The sequence below is a fragment of the Aspergillus brunneoviolaceus genome (genome assembly GCF_003184695.1).
Source record: "Aspergillus brunneoviolaceus CBS 621.78 unplaced genomic scaffold BO95scaffold_32, whole genome shotgun sequence".
NCBI classification, from domain to species: domain Eukaryota; kingdom Fungi; phylum Ascomycota; class Eurotiomycetes; order Eurotiales; family Aspergillaceae; genus Aspergillus; species Aspergillus brunneoviolaceus.
Window position 1 is genome coordinate 110,427 of NW_020290762.1, and position 20,134 is coordinate 130,560.

A 20,134-nucleotide genomic window follows, 5' to 3' on the forward strand; every position below is an offset into this window, starting at 1 on the left:
AGTCGCAAGATTGACAAGGCACGGTGTTAATAGAAATCGGGAGGAGCATATGGCTTCAAAGGGGGAACAGAAGCCAACAGAACGTCCGTCCCAGATGACTACGGGCGAGTCTCAACATCTGGTAGATTTGCTTGAGGGTGACCAGTCGACGTACTGCTTATCGACAAGAAGTTAGGTTGATAAAAATGAGAGCTGAAGGCCGAGTGACGCGTGTTGTCCGTTGCGAGATGCGGTCGAATGAAGGTGACAGCTGGAGCACGTTAACTGCCAATGGATAGCGGGACAGGTACCAAACTGTCGATCAATCCCCTGGATGAGCTAAATGATTAGCCCCAAAGGCAAGTTCTTCACTCGTGTGCGAGATGTATGGAGTCTGCAATTTTGGCCACAACATGACCTTCTGATGAGGGCATTCGCGGCAGTGGCAAAGCCAGGGGAGACAATCTGCAGCAGCGAGCCGGTGGAGAGAAGACTAGTGGGCAGCTACCGGCGGCAGCTACACAAGCATCGAATTGAGATACAAAACAATAAATTAGCTCTGAGCAGCGGGAAATCAATTGAGCCTATCTGAAAGAATGGATGATATTTCCAGAGGATTGCAGGTTCGTCGACCGGCCCTTGTTCTGTTCTTCGTGATGGGCGGCGGAGACCGCCACGGGCCCAGGGATTGGTTGGGGACTTTTTCCGGGGTTTGGGAGGTGGTCGAGACAAGCAGTCTTTTCCGGCCATGAAACCATTCCACGACCTCCAAATCTCCAATTTACACCTCCATCGACTTGATGGATATACTTCAATTGGCACTTTGACACCCAATCTCCCTGAATTATCCCGATTCCTGTATTGCTGCTATGCTATGGAAACCCATCGGGGATGTTTCAGCATACCAAAACGTGCCCTTACAGAGTATCCGCAGCGTCCGTGATGGTTAAGTGGCCCCCCGATTTCAATGGTATACTGGGTGGAGTCCTAGCGATACCCAGATACCCAGTGGTACTTGCCACTGAGGGTTCCAGTGTGGTTTAGGGTGAATTGTGGCACTTGTTCACTACTACGGGCTGCAACTCAGGCTCGATTTGTGACGGTCTACCCCTTCTGTAGGCGCGCCAGTGCGCCTATCAGTCCACCCTGTCACCCAGTTTGTTTGGCCTAAAAGGCAGGATATCTTCTCCTCCCTCATCTCTCTCTCTGTCTGGTTCCAACCTGGAAGATGAAAGCTCTCCCCTACCACGCAAATGGTTGATGCGCGGAAGTATCGGTTGAGTGTGTGACTCTTCGGACACCGCATTGACTGCCCAGGGGTTCAGCCTCAGCCGACTGCCAGCCTGTCACTCTGTCTAGGAGGGACTAGACACGACTAACTCCTTGCACTCTTACTTCCTATCACTGCAACATCTCCCTCTCTCTGGCCGTCCAGATATTATCCAGTCGATAGTGCTCTGCCTCAGTGGGAATCAACCATTCTTCCCTACTATTTCATTTTACGCCCAACCTCATCTTTCCCATACCTTTCTATTGCGAGAACCCCCTGACGTACTCAACCGGATCACCGCCAGAACCCCGTGTTGCTCCCGTCTTGTGCAGCCCTCAACCACTACCCCGCGGGACCTTGAGGCAGCCAAGACCAGCAAACTTTCGCCTTGTGACGATATAACAAGATGACTGCGGAAGAGAGCAGCTCTGCCCCAAATGGAGATGAAAGGTAGACACTTTTCAGCCCTGGAACTCACTACGCTGGCACCGCATTCGTTCCTGCCTAACCGTCTGTGGTTCTTTATAGCCTCCACAACGACCACCCGGACGACACTAGCCAGAGTTCTGATCTTGAATCAAGCACCTCACAGGCCCCTGAAGAACTCGCAGCCGAGCTCGACTATTTTAGAGGTCTTCTGGAACGGATCATGACCATTGTCCGCAGCGGAGATCAGGCGCGTGTTGCTCACTTGATCTCCATCATTCGTGCCAATCCCTCTGATACCGACATCTACGCTCTGCTGAACAACGATCCTGCCATCAATGATATCCCCGAGGATGAAGATGACGAAAGCCCCAGGGAAGAGAACAATTAGAGTGCTACTCGAGTCATGTCTCCCATGAAGTCAAAATCGTGTTCGGCAGGGATTCGTGATAAACTCCTATGGGCTATGAGACGGTTTCTCTTCGGGTTGACCCTGGTTGACCGCAGGATGCACTAATGGGGAGGAGAATGATTGGGTGAAACATCCTGTCACTTAGAATCTGGTTTAGTCGACCACTGAGAAGAGAGAATCACCTGTCTGTTCCTCGGAAGTATTCCCAGATGAAGTTGCGGCTTACAGTATCAGCGCACTATATCATTTTCAGAGGATGTGCCCCAGAGGATAACACCATGAGGAATTGTGGCTTGACTTTATTTTGCATACCACTAGCTGAGTCGCTCACGATGCCCATTCGGATGCACATGGACGCTAGCCCATGTGAAGACGACCAGATTCACACTTCGACTCACTCGACTAAAAGACACAGTATGATTGTCATATTGCATCATCTCCTGATACCACACACACGAGGTCGACACGATCAGCCTAACGCTCGGTTTGACATGCATCAGAACACAGTCTTTCCAACAACAACAACAACAACAACAACAACGTCGGCTCGTAAGTGCCAGCGCCATGATCCATTTTCGACCGGTTCCCCCATGCCAAAGTATAGCGGTAGAACATGGGAATGCCACCTCCTACAACAGCAGGTAGACTCGAGCAAGTCGAACGCAAATCTGTTTCTGCCTCCTACCTAGGATACACTTTCGATGCCAATAGAGCTCCCCAGGCATTGTGCGTGTGGACATAGCCCACCCGTACTAATAACTTTAACCACCAACGCCCTCCCTCTCTCCACCAATCCGCCCAATTGAACCCTCGAAATCTTTCCCCAATTCACAAATATTTCGTATCTCCAGGCGAGAACAATCTCGTATCACATGCCAAACATCCCCGCGGATGTTGCAACCCGCTCGTATATGTATACCACCCAAGACCATGTCATGGGAAAGTGTGGGTTACGACCGATCGGATCGGACGCCTTGACCCAAATCCATGGGTTGTCTGCTGCCCTTTGCCACTGCGTCTCTGCTGCAACACTAACTGCCATCCTGGCTGGGACCAGCTGTTCTCGGTTGTTTGTATATTCTTCCTCTTGGGTGTTGGCCTTGTTGTGAGGTCTCTAAGCGGCTTCGTGCGTCTTCCCCCTCGTTGATACTGGGGATACTTCCGATGGACCTTCTCTCCCGGATTATTACCGTCATCAGGTGTGACGGATCATATCCGCACGTATACTTTGGAATAAAGCTAAAGCTAGCCGATTGAAATGAAGTCGAAAGGTCTGAGATAAGAATGCGGCCACTGGAAAAGAGGAGCTAGGCGCCCGTCGACTTGCTCGCCTCTACGCAGAAGACTCTTGCACATACAGCCTTCATCTAACTACGAACGATCTGTCCTGCTAGTAGTTAGAGGATGACCTCCGAACACTACATATTGGATTCGCCACGTCGGGATGGAATTCTACCCAGGGAATCTACGTTTACTCCCTCGCAGCTGGATTTGAACATGCAATTTTCGCGATTCTTTTGAAGGGCACAGACAGTCCACATTAACGCGTGATATCTATGGATGCTTTCTACTTTATCACACAACTCCTTAAGGCGTGCAGCGGCCGGTGAAGCGGGGATACAAGGAGCAGTCCCTGACGGTGTAGCGGGCACACAACCAGGCCAAGAAACGCTCGAGACCGAAACCGTAACCACCGTGGGGGGAGGTTCCGTACCTAAGGGATGTTAGTCAGACATATCAAAGTGGTGACAGGGAGAGGAGGGGGGGGGGGTAGAGGCAGGAAGACGTTGACATACTTGCGCTGGTCAGTGTACCAGTAGTAGGGAGAGGGGTCCATGCCCTCGTGCTTGTAGGCGGCCATCAGCTCATCATAGTCGTCCATTCTCATACTACCACCAACGATCTCACCGACACCGGGCATCAGGACATCGACACTCTCGGTGACTCGGCGATCCTGCTCGTCCTTCTTCATGTAGAAGGCCTTGATCTCGGCGGGGAAGTGGGTCAGGAAGATGGGTTGGTTGATGATGTCGGTCATTTTGCGCTCGGCGGCCTCAGCGATATCATCGCCGAACTCGTGGGGCTTGCCCTCCTCGTTGGGGATGTCGTGCTCACGGAGCCACTCAATAGCATCGGAGTAGCGCATGCGCTTGAAAGGACGGCTGGGGGGCTTGAAGTCGGGGTTGAGCTTCTCGATGAGTGTCTTAGTGGCAGGATCGGCTAGCAAGATCTCGATGACACGGCAAATCATGTGCTCCAAATGATCCAGGAGATCGGTGAAGGTGATGAAGTCCAGCTCCGCCTCAATGTGAGTGTACTCAGACAAGTGACGACGAGTGAGGGACTTCTCAGCGCGGAAAGAGGGGCAAACACAGAAGACATCGCCGAGCGAGGGGAGACAGGTCTCCAGGTAGAGTTGGGACGACTGGGTCAGGTAGGCGTCCTCCCCGTAGTAGTCGAACTTGAAAAGAGTGCTTCCACCCTCCACCTGGGTCTGCACCATGGCGGGAGGAGTGACCTCCAGCATGCGCTTTTCTTCGTAGGTCTGGCGGAAAGCCCGCAGGGTGGCAGCGCGCACCTTCATCACCGAGGAAATGGTCTCACCGCGGAGAACCAGATGACGGTTGTCGTAGAGGGTCTGGGGATCGGCGTCAGGGGCGACACGGTTGGAGATGGCATCCTTGTCACCAGCAGCACGGCCGATGATGGTGAAGAAGTCCGCGTGGAGCTCGCGGTTATCGGGAGCGTGTTGCTTCGGGGGCACAGCACGCATCTCACCGTGGATGGCAATGGAGGTTTCGAGAGTGAGAGTCATGGCGTCGTACGTCTTGACGAGCTGACCGGTCAGAACACACTGAAGGTAGCCGGAACCATCGGTCAGGGTAAGGAAGATAACGTCCTTCTGGGGGCGGAAGCGGTGGACACGTCCAACAACGCGGACACGAGTACCGGGGCCCTCGGATTCGGGAGATCCCAACTTGACGACGGCGGGGTCGGTTTCATCGAGGCGGATCTTGACGGGCTTGGGAAGGGAGGTATCTTCCTTGATGACGACCTTCTTGGCTTCCTCCAGGATGACCTGGCGCTTCTCCGCCTCTTGCTTCTCGCGGATTGCCAGCTCTTGTTCCTTGGCGGCCTTTCTCTTGCGCTGCTCGTAAAGGTTGGTGGCCTTCTTGACGGCCGACTTGGTGGCGGGCTTCCACTCAAGCTTGTCGGCACCCTCCTCGGCGGGCTCGGTCTGGGACTTGCGGGTCAGGTATTGGTTTCCTTCGGAGGGAGGGTGCTGTGTGAAAGCGTGGACAAGAGTCTTGTAAGGAGCGGATTCGGTGCCGGTCGCGGTCGACTCGTCCCGGCCGACATCCTCGTCGATATAGATGGTGGCCATGGTGTTGGTCCTCTTGCAAGGTATTGTGGTTTGAGGGTATTGAGTCTATGTTCTACCCAGGGAGCAGTGTGATCAGTGGATATCCATTTGGAGACGTGCATGTGAGTCACACACACCTTCTGCCTTATCAGGGGCGACTGGAGTGGAGGACAGGGGTATGATAAAAGTACGGAACTTACATCTTAACCAATCGGTCAGACAAGGAAATGCTACCACAGCAAGTCCCGTGTGAAGGTGAGGTGAGGTTGTCCGAATCGCACAGTGCGGAAAGACTGTTCTCTCTTGCGGAGGGGTAAATTTCTGGATTCCGCCCAATATCCCCGCGTGTGCCTCAGGCAGATATGGCTTTAAGGCCACCGGGCAGTACTGACGGAACACGCATCCGGTCGTCCCATCAGTCGGTGCGTCATGCCTCAACCCTTTGTAGTTAAAAGCAGAGCATTTTCGGTAGGCTACCCCATATAGGACAACACAAGATACAATTAGTATTCTCTTGATAAAGAGCCTGAGTGTGCAGAATGTCGTTCCCTGCGGGGACATATGAGTATAATAGGCACTCGTCCTAGACCGCCTCAGTCGCCTCACCCTGCACTTCTGGTCGCTTGCCATTGAAATTCGCACGGATTACGGTATCCTTTGAAGCAGAGCCACTTTTTCCGTCACTTGAGATGACTGAGAGCACTTAGCTCCAATCTGCCATCGATATGCTCTCCCCCAGATACCACGAATGTGATCTGTCTGACTGTCTGGCTGCCTGTCTGCCTAAGGCACTAACAAAGTAGTGGATGCTTCTGCAGCCGGACCGGATCAAGATGAGTTCCGTGCAATATCCCGAAAATCCTCTCTCCGGTCCAGGAACACCCCACCGTCAGACGGTCTGTGGCTGGTTGACACGCCCCCCATTGCCCAATGTGGATAGTGACTACCGATTCCACGGTAACTGATCAGAGGTCTGAATGACTGATCGCGCGCGAGCAGAAGAAAAATCACGTCTGTGAAGGTGATGCATCTTATCCGGATGGAAGACAAAAGAGCGCGTCGCGGGAGGAGTGTCGACCCTCTCTGTTAGGGGCTAGATATGCGCTCGCTTCACATCAAAAAGAAGATCAACAAAAATAATCTCATTCCTTTCAGATCCTGGACGCGCGAGGCTAGTGGTCAAAGTCCGCCTGAGACTTGGCTGACAGACACGAAGACGCGGTTGAGACTTGAATCAAACTACTCGATATACCTCTCAAGAAAGAGGTAATGTCATGGCTATGGATATGATACCATTATCATGAAGTGTTGATCCTAGACGCTGGTCCCAGAGCCTTGCCGGCCAAGCAAAAAAAAGACTGTTTCAGACAATCTGGTTGACAGACAAATGGTTGGATCATTCGTTCGATGGGGTCCTTTTCCCCATCTTTGCTTCAAAACTACGGATCTACTAATCAACTCTCACTCCACAAGGGAAAAGAAGATTATCTGCCACTTCTAAAATTATCGACACCTTCAAAACTTATTATGATGGCTCAATCGACCTTAGCTTTGCCTGAGGAATTTCCCTCACCCCCTTTTGCTTTGGTCCCGTTCGACAAAGACTGCCTAGTTTAATTTCCCCATATCATCGGTCACATACCTGTCCCCTCTCATTCCTTGCTTACATGATCCTCTGTGTGGTTACGGTTGCTCTTTCTCGCCTTTCTGACGCTTCGTGTTTCTACCCGGAAATTGTCGGCGTTGACCAATTTCATTTGTTTTAACCCAGTTGTTCATTTAATTTTCAAAGTCGTACCTTTTTGAGTTGAATTTTCTACTGTGTTTTCTTCAGACATTCTTCATTGAGCCAGGTGTGAGAGGGCAGCAGCCTTGCGAAAGTCCCAGCAAATCGCTCAATAATATCAAGGTATTATCTTTCTCGACGGACAGTCTATCGCTCTATCTCTCACACGCCCCCCTTTTCCCCCTTCCTACCAGGGGTCCCCTTTTGCGTACCTTATTTTTATTTTATTTTTTTATTTTTCTTACTCCATCGGACCTCTTTTCCTTCTGAACTTGAATTGGCAACTATTAGTCTGGCTTTTGTTTATCATTTCTTTCAATTACTTTTGTTCTTTGCAATCATCCTCCTCTCTCTCTCTCCACAGTCAATTTCCACTTATCCCTTTTGAGCTCAACTATTGGTGCCTTTGGCAGACCTTCTTTGTCACCATTTGAAACTCTAGCAATCTGGCACTTTACGCAGGGTTCGCTGGATTATTCCTTTCATTCACTTCTTGATGTCGGTTTTTTGAATTCGGCTTCTCATTTGACAGACCCATAGCACATTTTCACTATTGCTCACCTGTTTGATCGTCATTACAATTCTGGTTGAACTGCTGTTCGTCCACTTTCTTTCTTCCTGGTGCCCCTGTTCCAGTCTCTTGGATCTCGGCCTTCTTTACCCGCAAACTTAACCCACCCCCCCTAAACTCAACTAAACCATCACAGGTTTGTCTCCGTTCCACCAGCCCATCCGCTCATTGTCCATGCACATTCCAATTGACTACTGGGATCCCTTCTAGACACGTCTCCGTTGGAAGAGGACTTCTGCCCCGTGCTGTGTCCTTATTCTTATTACTTTCATTCCTCAATCGCCTTACTCTCATTCTGGCCTCTTGAGCCTCTCTTCTTGTCCTTATCCCCCCCCCCCCCCCCTACTCTTTCTGGGGGTGATCTTCAGGCCCGGCTTTTTTCCCTCTCCCCTGGCCATTCTTACCGTGTCAATTGCATCGTACGTCCTCCCTCCCTTTGGCCCTTGGCTGGGTGACATCAACCATCCCATCTCCGACTACTCACTCCCGTTCTCTTTTTGTTTCTCTAGGGGACTATCGTGTCCAGTCGCTCTCTTCTCTCGCCATGCAAACCTCCGATGCGAGCATCCCGAGTCGTCTGATTCCCTCCAAGTTCTCTCATCTCAACGCGGACAACACGGGCTTCTCCCACGGTGCATACAATTCCAACAATATTCCCTTGCAGGGTCTATCGGACCGGAACGCTCGTCGTGCCAATATTCCTGCCATCAACACCTCAGCTCCGATTTCGGACACCATGGGTTCCGCGGGGACCGCGTTCGACATGAACTTCACTCCCCTCCTACCGTCTCAGCTGCTACTTGGTAGTCCTTTCCAACCCGGCACCCCATCTGCGTTTGCCTCGCCTCAATTCGCCAACTTTGGAGGCTTTCCTCAAGTCAATGGTCCCACACATGCACAGAATCAGAGCCACCCTCTCGCAAGTCCGACTCAGCCTTCACAGAATCATGGTCTTTACTCCGGCATGTTGTCGCCAGATGGCATGGGTAACTCCCAGATGCTAGGAGCTCCGCAGTCTCCAGTAGGAGGCTTGAGCGGGTTGGGTAACGCCGCGTTTGGCGCTCATGCCGCCTCGGTAACCCCTGGTATGCTTTCTGGAACGAGCCGTACTGTTTACTTGGGGAATATCCCTGCCGAAACTTCTGCGGAAGAGATCTTGAACCATGTGCGGAGCGGTCAGATTGAATCCGTTCGCTTGCTTCCCGACAAGAACTGCGCATTTATCTCTTTCCTGGACAGTAACTCCGCGACACATTTTCACTCGGACGCTATCCTGAAGAAGCTCGCCATCAAGGGTAACGATATCAAGGTTGGATGGGGAAAGCCTTCGCAAGTACCTACATCAGTGGCGCTTGCAGTGCAACAATCTGGCGCATCGCGGAATGTTTACCTGGGCAATCTTCCCGAGGAGATGGCAGAAGAAGAGCTTCGGGAGGAACTTGGCAAGTTCGGTCTCATCGACACTGTCAAGATTGTCAAAGAGAAGGCGATTGGTTTTGTCCACTTCCTGTCGATCAGTAACGCTATCAAGGCTGTCTCACAATTACCTCAGGAGGCCAAGTGGCAGGCCCCCCGGCGTGTCTTCTACGGTAAAGACCGATGTGCATACGTCTCAAAGACCCAGCAGCAGAACGCCGCCCAATTCTTGGGCATTGCTCCAGGATACGCTCATATTCTTAACTCGGCAGACCGTGACCTGATCACGAATGCGCTCGCTCAACAATCTGTTGCCGCCGCAGCCGTGGCTACCACAGCCGGTGGCGTGAACAACCTCGGTAATCGCACTATCTACCTGGGCAACATCCACCCTGAAACCACAATTGAGGAAATCTGTAATGTCGTACGTGGCGGACTTCTTCACCACATTCGTTATATTCCGGACAAGCACATCTGCTTTGTCACCTTTATTGACCCGACCTCGGCGGCTTCGTTCTATGCCCTGAGCAATCTTCAGGGCCTCATGATCCATAACCGTCGTTTGAAGATCGGATGGGGTAAACACTCGGGACCCCTCCCCCCAGCCATTGCTCTCGCTGTGAGCGGAGGTGCTTCGCGGAATGTTTATGTTGGAAACCTGGACGAGACCTGGCCGGAAGAACGTTTGCGTCAGGACTTTTCGGAATACGGAGAGATTGAGCTTGTTAACACATTGCGCGAGAAGAGCTGCGCTTTCGTCAACTTCACTAACATCGCCAATGCCATCAAAGCGATCGAGGGAATGCGAAACCGGGACGAGTACAAGCGGTTTAAGATCAACTTTGGCAAGGACCGGTGTGGAAACCCTCCGCGTCAGGCTGGTAATGGTGGCCAGCAAGGCCGTAACGGTTCAGGAATGGAAGGCACACAATCCCCCTCTCCGGCCCTGAACGGTTATCAGCAGAACCTGAGCCAGTCCGGCTCTGGATCCAGCCCAACTCATCCCGCTCTGTCACCTGCCCCCGGGTCCACTGGCTCTCAGAATGGACACCCCGGCAGACACCCTCTGCAGCAAGTCTCCTCGCCGTCGGGCATTCTTAATGTCGGAGCCAACAATCCACTGACAATGTATCTCAACCAAATGTCGGCTCAGCAATCTCAGGAGCAGGAGAACCGGCTGAATGATCCGATGACCCTCGCTGCGCTTCAGTCTCATTCCCAAGCCCCTCAGCAGCAAAGCCTCTACAACACAGCAAGCACTGGCGAGCTCGGCAACGGGAGTATCGAGGCTCCTTTACATCAGCACAAGCCTTCCATCAACGGGTTTCTGAATGTGACAAATGGTTCATCGGGACCGGGTCACCATTCAACTGCCAGCACGGGTGGCTTGAGTGTACCTCGCGCACAGCACTCTCGAGCTGTCAGCCTGCCTTCATTCTCTCAAGAGCCTTTTGGGCATATTTCAAGCCAGGCTGGACCACCTCGTTCGGGAATGGCTCATCAGCCTCAAAGCAGCTTCTCTAGTTTCTCATCCGCTCTTGGGGGCCTCAAGCACGCAGGCTTCGGATTGGCAATCCAGAACGAAAGCTCGCTTCCTGGTTGGGCTGAAGAGGAGATTGGAGCCAAATGATTGCTGCGACGAACATCTCTTTTCTAAAATCACTTGGGTGGTTTCAAAATTTCATGCCCCCATTTTGGCATCTCGCCATTACCTTCAGTGTCACCATTTTTGATCCCTTTCTCTGTATTGGCTTGTCGCCCCTTGTGGTTTTTCACCTTCTCTAATTGTCTAAATGTTTCGTTTCTTGACCACACCACTTTACACCGTTTAATTCCCTCGTTTCTTCATATACCAACACTTGTATTGCTAGCTGGGTATGATTCTTCTTCTTCTTGATCTTCTTCATTTGCCCCTTCTTTCCTTCTATTTCCCTTCTCTGCTTCTCTTCTTTTGGCTACTTACATTATTTTATTGGATCTGCATTTGGCTACGAAAGCGGGCGGGATCTCGGCTGCACCGCAGATCGGTTGGCTTCGGTCTGTTCTTTATGTTTCAAGCTGCCCATTTGCATATGTGATGCCATTCGACGGAACTTGATCCAGAGCACACAGCTCCCCCTGTTGCTTTCTAATAACGACAAGGGTTATATAGCAGGCGGAGGTAATTGATACTGGATAACGATAGCGCTACCACCATCAAACAACATAGGAGAGACGAGGAGGGCTATCCTCAAGAGCAAAGAAAATGACAACGCCTGGTTAATATGTGTAAGGCTGCAAGGGTGCAAGTAATGCGGATCGTAAAGTACTGTTTCCACCCACTATTGGGGGTAATTTGTTGATGGTTTGCCCGACTTGGTAGCATGGAAAAACTTCTATAGTCACGTGATGATAAGACCGGCCAGATAGCGCTAACCTGAATAGGGATTACCATGATCGAACATCCCAAGCAGCATCCATCATAGCTTTGACTTCGCCTTCATCAGTAGCCGTGTAAATCCCACCTTCACAGCCTTCTTGCTACTACCTCAGGATGTCTCTGCCCCCGGAGCAAATTAATATCAAGCGGCGTCGCGAAGAAGAGCCCGTCGACACATTATGTGAGAAGGACCCTTGCTTGATTGCTTTTTTCCCCAACCATTCATTGCATAAGAAGCCGTTTCCTCAGGTTTCTGATTTGGCGACAATCTCGTCTATCTAAATTCCAATACTACGGCCCTTTTCTGCTTCACCCAGAACTAGAACTGACTCACCTCAACAGATATCCAATCAGAACTTCATCAAACCAAACGAAGGTTTACAGACTTTGTTTTCCAACGAGTCCAGGTCAAGGGCCATGGTCCCAAGGGCACTACTAGCGGAACATCCTCCAGTCCACCGCCCCTGGTGTCCGGGCAGCAACGGGTGATCCGCACTCCACGGTCCGTGAGCAGTGGTCTGTTCCCTTCGAGCACCGCTGCGGGGGACGGTGGTGTCCCCTTGGTGCGGGCGACATCGCCCGGGGCGGAATTCCGCGAGGAGCGCCGCCTCGCCGCCGCACGGCGGGAGCACGACGAGAAGCTGAAGCGAGCGTTGCACTCATCGCCGGCCGGCAGTCGCTCGCCGGCCCTCGACAGTGGTGCCGCTGGGCCCACCGTCGCCGCCTCCAGTGGGCACGAGAGTCCCGCTTCCTCGTCATCCGCAGCTGCCTCGCAGCAGTCGCTGCGGCGGTTCCAGATCTCCCGGTCCAGCACCCCGATCAACACTACCCTCCGGGGGACGGGTGCGGGGGTGCAGAAGCGGAAAGGGGACGGGCCCGTCGCGATTCTGGTGGAAAAGCTGAAGCGCAAGCCCCATTCGAGGCAGGCGTCCTTGGTGGCGGATGCGGTTGCTGGTGCTGAAGGGTTGGATGGGATCTCGAGTTCGGGCACTGGTGCTGGTGAGGCGGAGGAAGCCGTTCGACCGCGCAAGCGGCCCGTGGTGAACCAGGCGGAAAGGAAATGGAGAGAAGAGCGCAAGAGCGCCATCTCGGCTGCCAAGCAGCATATCTCCCAAGTTCTGGATCAGGAATCCCAGGCTTCTCACCAGAGCACCTGGGAGGATCAGTCGGAGCGACTCGCAAAGGAGCTCGAACAGGTGGCCCTGGAGTTGGATGCGGAGATGGAAGTGGACATGCAGCATGCGGGGCCGTATAGCCCCCAGAGCAACATTGGGTCCTCGGCTTTTGGAGGCGGGCAGCCGTCGCCGTCTCATTCGGTGAGAATGCCCAAGCCGCCCCTGAAGTACCAACCGCGAACGCCCAATAAACATCGCCCTACGCAAAAGCCCGGGGAGGGCAGCGCTGTACAGGATCCTCACTCGGCCGCAACGGTGACCGACGCCCTGCCTGCGGAGCAGGATGATGACGAGGAGAGCGACGGCGAATATGTCTACGATACGTACATTCGAAAGCCGCTTCCAGTTAGTGGCATGCTTACGGACCCGCTAGCCAACCTGGAATTGGACCATGATGCCTGGTTTAAGCAGCACGGCATCGATATGACTCGTCAGGACATTGGGGTTATTGTCATTACGCAAGAGGACGAAGAATACTGGGAGAATTTCGCTGAAGAGGAGGATGAAGAACGGTGGGACAGCGAAGATGCAGACTCGAATGGTAAGTCCAAGCGCAAGGTCCCGTCTGATTGTGAAGACAGGGTGAAGCGAAGGATGAAGGATGAAGGATTGAAGGGCTAACGGGCATGGCACGACACAGCTGAGAATAATCCCGCAAATGATTATCCGGATGAAGAATTGTCGTGGGACGATGAGGACGAGGACGTGACGGCTATCTACAGTAAATACCGAATTCATGCGCGGTCTGATGACGAGGAATTTGACTTCGACGACTCCGGCAGCGAAGGGCGCCGTCGATTTGACTATGGATTCCGGTCACACGTGGAGTCGGATGAGGAAAGCTGGTGAAGAAGGATTCGAATAAGGTCTGTGGGACTGAGCTCAGAAAGCGGGAAGGAATTATTCACAAGTCGAAGAAGGCAGCCGAGACTAGCTGGGGTGGCTGCGTCTGCAGAACGAAAAGGCTGCCTGTTTTGGTAGAGGACGGTCGATGCACGGTACTTTGGGGCTGGGTGCAGTGCTGCAGGTCGCAGGAGGAACCGACAACGACCACGGAGAAGAGAAAATGATACACCTAACCAAAGAAAGATCTGTTCCTCGATAACGAGTTTTGGTTATGCGCGCGCGCGGACGAGAGGCAAGATAGCTCCAAGGAAGATTCAGTCTACGAGCCAACGCATCCATGCGTCGCCAAACTGGCAGCGGCCTTTCTGCAGAATCCGCAGCCAGTGTTGTCAAGCTCAATCGACGAAGGAAAAAAAAAGGAAAGACAGATCACGATAGCAACAATCTGCAGGCTTTGTTCCGGTGCTAGCATCTATTCGTTTACTTGCAAATCAGCCAGCCAGCCAGCCAGCCAGCCAGTCTCATCCAGTCAGCCCTGCGATGCGTCCCGAAGAGGAAACAGACAAGATGCTGGAGATTGTGCAGCAAAACTATTCATCCCATGAACAGCCAGCTATCAGTTACCCGAATTAGATTGAATATCGTATTGGCCGATGATCGTGTCTCGAAAGGAAGCGAAGGGAAAGACAGACAAGACAACCAAATAGATTGGATTTGATGCAGACCGAATGGAATGGAAATGGTTGATTGACTGAGTGAATTTGAATGATTGAATGATTTGAATGATTGAACGATTGACAGAACGAATGGGCCCCCAAGAAGATGATGCGGGGTAACTTGGACGACAATCCCCAACCCTTCCATCCATCCATCCATCCATTCCTTTTCTCATCGGATCCTTCTCTGTTCACCCCTCAACAATAGTATTCTCCATCATAACAACAAGCGAAGGATGGATAGCTTACCCGCTTACTACACCCGAATCATCCCATGATACTTGCACATGCACAATCTCATCATCGTTGCTCCATCCCAATCCTATTCTTTCCTGAGCGTGAGGATCCATGCACGATCGCCTTGTGGTCGGCAAGAGGTCTTTGTTTCAATCGAGAGTTCCTTGGCCTGTTGTTCCTTTCCTTATGCTTCTGCCTTTTTTTTTCTTTCCCTGCCTCTTTCTTTTTTACTTTTTCGTCTTCCATCCCAGGTATCGATTATCTATGGGGCCGTAGTCAGAACTCCATCGGCTAGTCTCTATCAACTCATTCGCCCGAGATCCACAGACACCGCTGTAACCTATGTATGGTATACTACCTACGCCCACTCGTTCGTCCACTGTAAGAGGTTCATCTTATGTAAAACGGCTCTTGATACTCAATATGATTGAGTCATCGTCATCATCGTCATCATCGTCATCATCATCATCATCATCACCACCATCCACAACAACCATATCGCATTCATGCCTCCAGCAACCAACTCCCGATGATCTTTCTATTCCCCATGCCCAACCGTAGCGAAGCGAACATCACCGATCATTCCCGCGGGGATATTGTCGATTTCAATCTTGTAATCCAATCCAGAAAATAAAGGACCTCGATCAGCATGGCCTCCTACTACAAACCGCCAAACCGCCAAACCACCTCAAATCCCGACAGATCCCTCTCGCTTCCCCCCAATCAATAAAAAAGTCCCTATGAAGTTTCTAGACATTCTCTTTTCTTTTCCCTTCCTTTCCGCACCTACTCTTCCTTTGGCTACTGCGTCAGGTCCCAGTCTAGCGAGAAAGGGGGGGGGGGGGGGGGGCTGTGCAGTGAATTGAACATAATAATAAGCAAGTGCTGAGTAGTTAGTGAGCATGCATAACATGCAAAGCAAGGCCTGAACTGATATCATGCTGACGATTTGCGATTGAGCCTATTATGGAGGTACATTATAAATTATTGATATAGTGTAGAATGTACAATGTACTGTACGGTACAACGCTCACAACACACCACGCAAGTTGCAATATGCAATTATGCTTTGGCTTCGAGTCCTTATTGTCTTGCACTCAATTATGGATAACCTGTGTAGCTTGGCTTAGCTAGCTAGGTGGTTCCCTTTGGAATCAGCGGGCTTCCTCTTGTATTGTTCCTCTGAGCCTCCAGTGCAGCTGTAGATTATCATACATGGTCAGGAGGTAACTTAGAGGGATAGGTCTACTGGAGTATACTAGAGTTGGAACCCAGGTGAAGTACGTGGTAGATAGTCCTTTTCCCCTGTTGGGATGGTCGGAGTACTCTGGGAATGTAAGCGAGGTGAGTTATTTGTCATGCTTCAGCCGAAGCCAACGTATCATTGTTATACATCATATCAGATCATCTTTCAAAAGACCTTTCCACTGCACACACACACCGTCTTGTGCATGACTAATTCGGTAACAAGTCTTCTTGTATTGCTTTACCTGAGGTATTGCTTTACCTGAGTACCCGTTGTTACCAGCCTGACACGTATAGTACCCGTACTATACACAACGGTACTCTCCGTACCTCCCTGTCAACGGACGATCTCGGATTTCGGAGGTAACTTATGGTGCGATGTAGTCGGCGACATAGGCACGAAAAGAGTTAAATTGGTACCCACAAGGGTATCATGGTGGAATTCTTCCACTTCAGATAAATCCTCACGGATAGGTTGAACGAGACATTCGCCATCTAGACAAGAATGGTAGGTCCATCTAAATGGTATTTGGTAGGTCTGGCGAGACAGAGAGGGAGGTAAACAGGTGGTATGCCTCCGCATATGAGAAAGCAGCAAACAAGTGTAAATCGACGAGTTCCTCCCACAAGCCCAGTGCGTTTTATGCATGCTCATAACGACAAGAAAGCAGACATCCTCCCAGGCAAAAATCAAGACATGCTAAAGGTGACCTTCAAGTGGCAAATAACGAGCGTAAGAAAAGACAAAGAGAATCAAGAAAATAAGACAGACGAAAGAAAAATATAATAATAACGTAGAGGTATCTTCGGGGTCGGCCGTGAAACAAAGATGTGTTAGGTAGCGGTGGACTAGGAGTAGGTAAGAAGAGAGGGGGGGGGAGAGAGATAACACGCGCTGATGAGCGCAGGAGGCAAAGAAATGACTCGACCACCAGGCGGATGCTGATGAAGCTATCCGAAAACAGGATTATCTACCTCGCAATTCGTCGTCTGCGCACCGTTTCTTTGTCCTCGCGCATCCATGGATACCAGGTCCCTACCCACTCAATAACTCCAAATTTCGGAGCCCCCGAGTCGGCAACTCCCGCCCCCTCCCGCAGAAAGTCGCCGTCACGCATGCGGCGCTGCTCCCGTAATGTGGGACACTTCTTCTCTTTGATGAAGCGGTAAAATTTGCATTGAATTCCTTGGAACCCTCGTCGCTGCCGATCGGGGAACTGCCTGTTGAAGCTTTCACGGACCTCCTTCCATTCTTGGCCGAGGTCCACACGGTGGTACCAGATGAAATACATCTCTTCTTCTTCGTATTTGGGTCGGGGAGGCCGCCGTCGCTCCGCAGCATTGCTGGAGCTGCTAGATACCGAATCGTATCGATCACGAGAGTAAGGATCCGGGGAGGATTCCACCGATCGTGTCCGGTAGGGCAGGTATCCCTGGTCTTGCGAGTCCTCCTGATAAGGATGGTGGCTCTCTGAGTAGGAAGTATAGAAATACTGATTCGGACTGGGCGGGTATAAGGGCGAGCCGTGCTGGCTATATTGTGACCGAGTACTGGTAGTTTCGCTTTCTGCGGATGGATTCAATAGGGAATCAATGGCCATGCGGCTCTGACGAGACGAGGCAGGCAAGTAGCTCGCCCGGTGCTGCTCGTGAATGGCCTGCATTTTCGACTTCGTTGGCGTTTGTGACGAATCTCCTCGAAGATGGTTGTCTTGCACAAGTACACAAGATTCAGCGTAGAATACTATGATGGATCAAGGCGAGCCACAGTGGGGAAAGTACCGGGCACCACTGATAAGAAAGCAAGCAAGGAAGCAGATGCAAGCTCAGATTGAACTCGCACCTTTTGTGTAGGAAAAAGACGGGGTAGCAACAATAATGAGGAAGGAACCACCAGGGACTCGGCTTAAATATCAGCAGGTAAGATGATATCTCAAATAGTAGAGAAACCAGTGCAGTCAAGAAGACTCGAGAGACGGGGAACCAAACGAAGAAAAGAGGAGAGAGAAGAATAAGAATGATCGAAATGAGATTGGAGCACGGAAGATCGAAGCCACCCAAATGTGATAGATAGTAGGGGTTTAGTTTCCGCAATAAAGGCCAAAGGTAGTTCCTTTTTCCTCTCCACGGGGAGCGAAGTAGAGTGCCTGGGCTCTAGGCGGATCAATGACGTGGGAAGACAGAAAGAAGAAATGTCAAAGTAAAAAGAGGAGCTGTGCAAGATGGAAATCCTTCGGGCCAGCCTTCCTCCTTAAAGCATTACCAACGCCGCACGAGACTTCCGGTTGGATTTCCGGTTGAGGGCAATGGCGACCAAGGGTCCCGGTTAGTGGTGTTTAGTTGTGCTGACCCATGCAGCGGTACCAGAGCCCTGGGACGGACTGGCCTGTGATAAAGGCCGACGGTGACTGCGCCCCCGGTGTCGTCGTGGGGGAGGGGGGGTTGTATGTCGCTTCAATGGCGGGTAAATGAGGTTGACCGGAGTGATGCGTAGCGCCAGCAGCAGCAGCAGGAGCAGGGGTGGGTGGTAGCGTGGTGGTAATGGGTGGGTAGGTGGGAGGGTGGTGCGTCGTTTGGTAACGGGGACGAGAGGGGTCGAGGCGAGGCAAATGCAAGAGGCGAAAAGAGCCTTGGGGTGATGATTATTGTGGTGATGGTGGTGGTGATGGTGATGGTGGTAGTATCAGTAGTACTTAGTAGAGATGGTTGTCTGGTGATGTTGATGCTTTTCTCTTTTCGTACCTTCCACTTCTAGTACTTCACCTCCGCGGGGAGGCCCTCTTTAAGAGTTATATACTGTACAGAACTCGCCCCCAGATGGATTTGAAAAGAATAAACTTATCAAGTCGGCGGAGATAATGCCCTTGAAAACAGAGAAATTATGATTGAAAGAGGACAAAATCATTCCTTTGTCCCCCCCAAAAAAATAGGAAAAGAGAAATTAAAAGAAAGGAAAAAAAGACAAGACAGAAAAAAAAAACAATTCCCCAAGCGTAGAGCTTGTTTCTTATATGCAAGGATGTTGTCTAGAAATGTTCATTCAGTCATTTTGAAGGATTTGCCACTTTTCTCCACGACAAATGAAGCCTCCGCAAGTTCTAAACGGTAAGAAGTGTAATACTGATAATAACAATAATAACAATATTAATATTAACAATAATCTTGCTGATGTGGATGTCATGGACGGATGGAACAGTTCGGGGAGTGGAGATCATCCAAGGATCACGTTGGCAGGCAAGCAGGACAGACGTGCAGTTCATGCTGGAACAAATCAGTATTCGTGTATTGACTTACATGGACTAGTCCCCGTTGGACCGGGTAATTACATTGCGGCTACTGTATTTTAAGAGTTTTCCATTTTTTTTTATTTCGTTTTCTGTTTTAAAATGACTATTCTTCGAGCGAGGGATGGATGGAGGGGGAAATACCTGGGCTGATAGTAGAAAGGAAAACCAATGGATATGTTTATTTATCTTGAATTCCATTCGATCGAATCTATTGTTACCCACCCCCTCCGAGACGACGGATCCACTGACATTGAATGGAAGCAAGCCAACCTAGTGTTAGTTCATGCACCCTGCTCCATCATATCGAGAATCAAAGATGTGACCCCCTTTCCCCGACAGCATTAAAGGAGCCGCAAGAAGGAGCTTTGACTGAAGCAAAAGACCGACGGTGACTTCGGTTGGAGGGAATATTGACGCAGGAGATTAGATTTCTTAAGTCAGTGCCGCGACAAACGAATCAATCAATGATGGTTCATAGTGCGATGGAGTGATCAGTTGGACCCGTGTTCCGATGATGGACTAAGCTCCGCGGGTCCAGGAATCAATCAATCAGTTTCCGAACTCGCACGGTCGTCTCGATGCTCATCATCCAGGGTTGACGGAATGCCGGATGACTCCCAGGATCACCCCCAAAACATCCAGGCTGGAGCTTGAGGGTTGGTTGACCCCATCTGCATGCGCAGCGGGGGAACAGAGGATAGAATCAGACAATCAAAAGAAAAGAAAAGAAAAGAAAAGACTAAGGAACGGACGGATCTACCCTCGTCCTTGCACGGACTCTCCCTCTCGCGCGCGAGGCCATGCAGTCATGAAGGATGTCCTTCGAAAGTTCTAATTCAGGGGACCGTACGGTTTTCTCGCCTACCTACCTGGCTTGTCGCATGCAGCTCGCCTGCTGGCTGGGGGCACAGATCGATCGGCCTATTGGGGTCATGACAAATACTCGATGCGACTGATGAGTAACTAGTCAAACTGAGGTATACTT

General features: G+C 51.1%; 7 protein-coding genes across 7 annotated transcripts; 4 read left to right on the forward strand and 3 right to left on the reverse strand.

The window, feature by feature from the left end:
• Window positions 1-1,289: 1,289 nt before the first annotated feature.
• BO95DRAFT_126503 (uncharacterized protein) lies at window positions 1,290-2,181 on the forward strand. Its single transcript, XM_025580479.1, has 2 exons — window positions 1,290-1,699; window positions 1,778-2,181. The coding sequence occupies exons 1-2, from the start codon at window positions 1,656-1,658 to the stop codon at window positions 2,064-2,066; spliced, it is 333 nt and encodes a 110-aa protein (XP_025442433.1). The 5' UTR covers window positions 1,290-1,655; the 3' UTR covers window positions 2,067-2,181.
• Window positions 2,182-3,663: 1,482 nt separating this feature from the next.
• Window positions 3,664-5,755, reverse strand: BO95DRAFT_442578 (asparagine--tRNA ligase DED81). The gene is made up of 3 exons (XM_025586459.1): window positions 5,652-5,755; window positions 3,884-5,524; window positions 3,664-3,801 (listed from the first exon to the last, which is right to left on the reverse strand). The coding sequence occupies exons 2-3, from the start codon at window positions 5,470-5,472 to the stop codon at window positions 3,675-3,677; spliced, it is 1,716 nt and encodes a 571-aa protein (XP_025442434.1). The 5' UTR covers window positions 5,473-5,524; window positions 5,652-5,755; the 3' UTR covers window positions 3,664-3,674.
• A 2,416-nt stretch (window positions 5,756-8,171) lies between these two features.
• BO95DRAFT_126511 (putative differentiation regulator (Nrd1)) lies at window positions 8,172-10,978 on the forward strand. Its single transcript, XM_025580480.1, has 2 exons — window positions 8,172-8,227; window positions 8,318-10,978. Exon 2 carries the CDS (start codon window positions 8,353-8,355, stop codon window positions 10,852-10,854), a length of 2,502 nt encoding a protein of 833 aa, XP_025442435.1. The 5' UTR covers window positions 8,172-8,227; window positions 8,318-8,352; the 3' UTR covers window positions 10,855-10,978.
• Window positions 10,978-11,335, forward strand: BO95DRAFT_126492 (uncharacterized protein). The gene has a single exon (XM_025580478.1). The coding sequence runs from the start codon at window positions 11,102-11,104 to the stop codon at window positions 11,300-11,302; it is 201 nt and encodes a 66-aa protein (XP_025442436.1). The 5' UTR covers window positions 10,978-11,101; the 3' UTR covers window positions 11,303-11,335.
• Window positions 11,336-11,757: 422 nt separating this feature from the next.
• On the forward strand, window positions 11,758-13,667 carry BO95DRAFT_431697 (uncharacterized protein; the record flags this gene model as incomplete). The annotated part of the gene is made up of 3 exons (XM_025585021.1): window positions 11,758-11,824; window positions 11,986-13,359; window positions 13,459-13,667. The coding sequence occupies 3 exons, from the start codon at window positions 11,758-11,760 to the stop codon at window positions 13,665-13,667; spliced, it is 1,650 nt and encodes a 549-aa protein (XP_025442437.1).
• A 2,496-nt stretch (window positions 13,668-16,163) lies between these two features.
• On the reverse strand, window positions 16,164-16,707 carry BO95DRAFT_126623 (uncharacterized protein). Its single transcript, XM_025580481.1, has one exon. The coding sequence runs from the start codon at window positions 16,515-16,517 to the stop codon at window positions 16,200-16,202; it is 318 nt and encodes a 105-aa protein (XP_025442438.1). The 5' UTR covers window positions 16,518-16,707; the 3' UTR covers window positions 16,164-16,199.
• Window positions 16,708-16,833: 126 nt separating this feature from the next.
• Window positions 16,834-17,526, reverse strand: BO95DRAFT_362727 (uncharacterized protein; the record flags this gene model as incomplete). The annotated part of the gene is made up of 1 exon (XM_025582588.1): window positions 16,834-17,526. The coding sequence occupies one exon, from the start codon at window positions 17,524-17,526 to the stop codon at window positions 16,834-16,836; it is 693 nt and encodes a 230-aa protein (XP_025442439.1).
• Window positions 17,527-20,134: the final 2,608 nt, after the last annotated feature.

What these genes read in the sequence shown, in the direction of transcription:
- BO95DRAFT_126503 (XM_025580479.1), top strand. Translation starts at nt 1,656, where the DNA reads ATGACTGCGGAAGAGAGCAGCTCTGCCCCAAATGGAGATGAAAG. An exon ending in GCCCCAAATGGAGATGAAAG is followed by an intron (nt 1,700 to 1,777) that starts GTAGACACTTTT and finishes GGTTCTTTATAG; the next exon opens with CCTCCACAACGACCACCCGG.
- BO95DRAFT_126511 (XM_025580480.1), top strand. Translation starts at nt 8,353, where the DNA reads ATGCAAACCTCCGATGCGAGCATCCCGAGTCGTCTGATTCCCTCCAAG.
- BO95DRAFT_126492 (XM_025580478.1), top strand. Translation starts at nt 11,102, where the DNA reads ATGATTCTTCTTCTTCTTGATCTTCTTCATTTGCCCCTTCTTTCCTTC.
- BO95DRAFT_442578 (XM_025586459.1), bottom strand. Translation starts at nt 5,472, where the DNA reads ATGGCCACCATCTATATCGACGAGGATGTCGGCCGGGACGAGTCGACC. An exon ending in TGGTACACTGACCAGCGCAA is followed by an intron (nt 3,802 to 3,883) that starts GTATGTCAACGT and finishes AACATCCCTTAG; the next exon opens with GTACGGAACCTCCCCCCACG.
- BO95DRAFT_126623 (XM_025580481.1), bottom strand. Translation starts at nt 16,517, where the DNA reads ATGAGCATGCATAAAACGCACTGGGCTTGTGGGAGGAACTCGTCGATT.